The sequence below is a fragment of the Alosa pseudoharengus genome, unplaced genomic scaffold, assembly GCF_046254945.1.
Source record: "Alosa pseudoharengus isolate Yale_2024_CS ecotype anadromous, Long Island Sound unplaced genomic scaffold, YU_APseudo_1.1 YU_APseudo_1.1_scf_2, whole genome shotgun sequence".
Lineage (NCBI taxonomy): Eukaryota > Metazoa > Chordata > Actinopteri > Clupeiformes > Clupeidae > Alosa > Alosa pseudoharengus.
Genome location: NW_027468663.1, coordinates 37,603,773 through 37,609,153, shown reverse-complemented (window position 1 = coordinate 37,609,153; position 5,381 = coordinate 37,603,773). Strand labels below are relative to the sequence as shown.

The window sequence follows — 5,381 nt, the reverse complement described above, 5'->3', positions numbered from 1 at the left end:
GTAGAGGGCCAGGCCTGCTAAATACACCTGTGAAAACTGTTAATCGTGCACTGCTAACAGGCAAACTAATCCAGAAGAACAGCCTGTGACTCCAGCGCATTTGTAAGTACAGCACAGGAAGTTCCTGTTTAAATGAGAGAGAGCCCTGTTAGGGAAAAAGTGTGGTTTGGAATATGGTTAGATTAATTGTGCAGGTGGAAGTGACACAGTAGAGACAAGCCGTGACTGCGCAATGCCAACCACACTTTTCAAAACCGTTCACAGCAAACACGTTAGTCATAATGCCACTCTCCGGGATCTGTGTAGAGTATGCGAATGATTAAATGGCATCGTAAAATGTTACAGTGCATGTAATTCCCATTGCAGAGAATAACGGCCTCTTGCAACTCCATTGATGTTTCCATCAAAAGCACTGTTGATGTTCTTCACCAGTGAATATAAGCTCTCTCTCTCTCTAAACAAACCCATCAAAATAGTAAATTCACAATTAGTGAGTGCTCATGATTAAAGTTCAACGTGACTAACAATGCAATGGGGTTTCATATAAAAATGAAAGGCACTAAAAAGCTAATTGATGCAAGGTTTGCTACCCATACATACATACAGCATATTTTGTGTGATTACCACATACTGTAAGCTGAACCCATTCAGAAAGAGAGATGTCAGGCTGTAAGGCAGTGATGGAAAAGCTGAGCTTTATTTGTCAAGGACGCCATGATGGCACAGCCAATCAGCACAACAAACACACCATGATTAGACAACATGCATACAGGCACCTCATAAACATTCCTGTTTTTTCTGCCTCGTGATTCAGCATTCTCACCCATATAGATTCACATCATTTATATTATATAATATTATATCTGATAAATAAAACAATCAAAATGGCATGCATCTGAAAGTCTGTCTCAGGGTAGAGAATCAGACAGCATACAGTGCTTTAGAGCTCTTTGTGTTTGTTCTGTCCACTGTAAATATAGAATAACATATTTGTAAGTTCCTTGAAGGGTTATTCAATAACAGAGCATTTCTTGCAGAAGGACATGAAGGGCATTCAGTGCCCTTTTCACTGCAGCATCCAGTAGTGTAATGGTGCAGTTATCAGACACTATTACTTCTACACCATGTAAACAACAATGACCTTAATTCACACTTAGAGTACACAACATAATAGGAGTATGTGTGTGTTTGTGTTTGTGTGTGTGTGTGTGTGTGAGACCATATTCCTTCACTTCTTCCGTGGGACTTTGTCACCAAGTGGCACGTTATCCATCAGCATCTGTGAGGAGAAAACAAAATGACGTCACTTAGGCAAAAATGACAACAAACAAACAAACCCTGAGCCCTGACTGACACGCCATCACACTGACTCACCTTCAGTAGTCGGGAATAGTACGTCCTGTCGTCCTCCGCCTCCCCCCTTGGCACCTCCACTTGGTATCTCCGACAGGCCAGCAGCAGCTCATTGGCATTGTACAGCGGGGCCGGGTCAATGGAGTGGCCGTTGATGAGGCTGACCAGGTACTCTCTGTAGTGCTTCCTATGGGGGGGGGGCACAGCCGTTTATTGGAACATTTCAACCCATGAAGAGAGAGAGAGAGAGAGAAAGAGGGAGAGAGAGAGAAAGAGACAGAGAGAATGAGAGAGAAAGAGGCAGATAGATGCCATGTTTTTTGCACACGGCTGACCAGTCTGTCCTCTGAGTCACCCCCTCACTCCAGGAACTCACTGTGAGCTGCTGCTGACTACATGACATGTTTAATGGAGGCAAAAAGCAATGCCTTTTACTGTAATCTTTCAATCTGTATAAATAAAGGACATCCATTTCAGAAACATGATGGGGAAAAAACTGGTGACAGTAACAGTAACACGACAACAAAACAGGTTTTAAAAATAGAGGCCTTGCAGAATGGAGGCTGTGTGAATAGTTCACACAGTCCTATGTATGACAACAGCGCTGACAGCACAAAAGCACTGTGCCCACACAGACACACATTTCACTCCACGCACTCCAATACACACACACCAGGGTGTCTACAGGTATAAACAAGTTCAATTTAAGACTTTTTTTTGTAAGAGATTGTATTTCATCCTCAAGTTTAATCTCAAATTTCATTTAGAAGTGGTATTAAAAGCTAATACCGGTACGTAAGGGATAATGTATAGAGCGCCTCCGCTGGCGCATCGGGGTCCTGTTCGCCCTGTCGGGACTTATTTTCCGATAATGACCGGCGTTCTATACATCCACCTGCTTATTACATGGCTACTTGCCTAAACCAAAAAATAAACTCCACATGATATGACTCTACATTCATTTGTTAGTTTCATTTTTTGCTGAGAAACAAATAGTTCCCAACAAACGCCGAACTTGAATCAAACATTCTTTAGAACACAGCTGATCAACCGTCTGCTTTCTCTTTTGAATGAAGTTCCATTGCAAGAAGTGACCTGACTACTTGCAGAGTGATATGAAAGACGTGAATAAGAAGCACAAAACCCATTTTACTTGACAGCGGTCTGTTATACTTAGTAAATATCAGACCACCGAACGTTGGGAAGGCCCATTCAAGTGAATGGAGCATTCTGCAGCATTACGAAGAGCCGTGTAATAAAATCCAATACCATGGAACAGTATGTTAAAATGACAATAATTGGTTTGCCTTTCTCAAACGTCTTTGACCTGAGCCCTGGCCATGGTAGTCTTCAGGGTCATAGGGTCATAGGGCACACCTCACCCTTGCAACATGCACATCAGACCGCTTTACTAATGTAAAATATAATTACAATAGTTGAATTGCTTTACTCAGCATGTTTGAGAAATGAGAAATACTTTCCAAAACAACAGCAATTATATACTGTAGGTGCCATTGTTTTGGGATGTTTCCCTCAAGCAAGTATTATGTAACCACGGACCGAAAGAAAAAGATACTAAAAATTACGTTTGCAGGAAGTTATTACGCTGGTGGGAAGGTTAAAAAAGTTAATGTAATAACTTCCCACCAATGTAATAAATCACTGATTTAGTGAAATGTTATCTGTTTTTATCAATTGTACGGCTATACTTGTCAACAATTGTCCCCATCTAAACCAATCTTCATCTTACATGATTCTGTTGGATAAATTCATTGCTGTGGCAAAATGTGTTAGTTCAATGTAATAACATTGTGTTTTAAAGAGAAACTTGACTAGTTTGTGTAGTTCAGTTATTTGTGGTTTCAGGAAACCTCTCAGCTATACAGGAAAAATAAATGAAAGTGGTCCTTCAGAAAGAATAATGTTGTGTCCTTTGCCTGTTTTTTTTTATTTATTGTTAATCAGTTTGAACCATGTACACTGTCAAAGAGATTTAATCTGACCCAATGTTCCCACACCTTCTTGAAATTCATTGACTTTTCAAGGATTTCCCAGGTCCAATTCCCTCAAATTCAAAGACCCAACAGTTTAAGACATAAATCAAGGTTAATTGTTTACAATAACTTTATAGCTTTACAGAAACTCAGAGACAACATTTAAAAAAGAGAAAGGCTTGAATGTGTCAATGCTTATCAATTGACCGTTCGCAAAAGCATCACGGTCAATTGTGCTATGTTTCACTGATGGCTGACAAAGTAGTTCTCTTGCCTTCTCTAACAGAACATACCGTAAATCCTCAAATTGTGGCCGCGGTCTTTTATTTAGTTAGGCTGCGCAAAGCACTGGCCTTTATTTAAGGCAGGCCTTTTTCTTATTAGGCTTCTGTTGTAGACTTTTATTCTTAGAAATAAAGTAAAAGGCTACTCTTAAAGTGGGCCAACGCTATTCAACACTTCCTGTAACCGGCATACCGGTAGGCTATCAAAAGCAGAAGATTTTCGGTTTGGTTTGGGATTTAATTTACTTTTGGATTGTTTTATTGCTAAATGTTGGGACTGGTGGGCACTGAAATCTGGGGGGTATTTGATGGTTCACTGTTAAGTTTCATGTAGTTGAAAGAGTGTCAGGATTTTCACCCACTGTTTATTGCGAGACAAGGCAGCCGGTTTCATTCACTCATTGAACGTGCGCTGTGCTGTAATGGAAACCTTATTGCGTAGCCAAATAGCCTAAATTGAGTTATTTTTTTTAATTATGTGTGATTGCCTGATGCTTGTGATTGCCTGATGCTTATGAGACCTCTCTGCACAGAGATTAATAAACTCCTAACAAGAAAGACAAACCTTATTTCAGACTCACTCAGTATTTACAGACCTTTAAGCTAAATTTCTTCCACACCAACAATATAAAATATTAAGAAGAGCTCTTTTATTTAATTGAGTTAAATCGAAACAATGTCTTCTAGTGCTCGTGGACTGACAGCCCTACTGGTAGGCAATTATTACCCCGGCTTGTATTTGGGGGCCAGCCTTTATTTGTAACAGTTTTAATTACCCATGTCTATTTATGTCTATTTTCAAAGCTATGATTTCCCCCCTCATTTTCATATTCTCATGGCTTTTAAGGACCCGTGGGAACCCAAAGTTTATTTGCACACTTGCCATGTTCTCCTTTTTAGCAACATTCAGACACACATACTGTACATGATGCTGCATCTTAACATATGGAGGTGAAAGGTCAAGTGTTCCTACTGTCCATAAAAGATAACACGACTGTCCCACGGTTCAGTTGATTGCTGAGAGTTGGCCAGTCCTCTTGAGCGATGGTTGCCTTAAATAGAAATACCTATGCTGAAATTTTCCTGTGTGCCCAGTAAATATTCAGTCGAGCACTTGTGATTGTATCCATGTCATTTAGGGTCCAGGTTGACAGAAAAAAATAGGGTTAATCAAGTGATTATCAGGAGCATGCTCTTAACCACACATGTCATGTCAGTTGACAAAGTACCATCAAGCCTATTTCCTTTTTAATTCTACTATTTCACAATTATGCTTTTGGGGGTGTCTTGTAGCCTAGAAATCTAGACGCGCCCCTAGCGGCAGATTACATTTGCTGCCAGGGCTAGTCTAGCAACTCTCCGTTGGCTTGTGAGTTCCAGAAATCGAAACTTAATCAGGACATTGAAATCGTGTATAGAGTCGTTTGGTGGGCTTAACATAATGATTGATGGCAGAGTTGCAACGGTTTGGCTTGAATTCCCTGCTACTTGAAAACAAATATCCTATTGCGTGCAGGTTGGTGGGAAGTTATTACGTTGGTGGGTTTAAAATGTGCAGATTTTTTACGGTTTTCACTGTTGGTTATTAATGTCAAATGAGTAACAGGCAACACAACTATTGGCAAACTTTTACATAGCCTCCTTCTAGCCATCAGTTAGCTCACGTCATGTTTGCTTGTCAACTGCTCACCAGAAATTAACATTGCATGACAGTCCTCTGCGATCCAAGACAGGTTCTCTTCAAGTTGTT

General features: G+C 40.3%; 1 protein-coding gene across 2 annotated transcripts in view; it reads right to left on the bottom strand.

The window, feature by feature from the left end:
* Positions 1 to 673: 673 nt before the first annotated feature.
* The window catches only part of rnf31 (ring finger protein 31), a 21,541-nt gene continuing 16,833 nt past the window's right edge, over positions 674 to 5,381 (bottom strand). For both annotated transcript variants that reach the window (XM_076294894.1, XM_076294895.1), the window contains 2 exons: positions 1,375 to 1,540; positions 674 to 1,279 (listed from right to left, as the gene is read on the bottom strand). In XM_076294894.1, the coding sequence (XP_076151009.1) occupies positions 1,229 to 1,279; positions 1,375 to 1,540 (217 nt within the window). In that variant the 3' untranslated portion in view covers positions 674 to 1,228. The remainder of the gene's footprint in view (positions 1,280 to 1,374; positions 1,541 to 5,381) is intronic.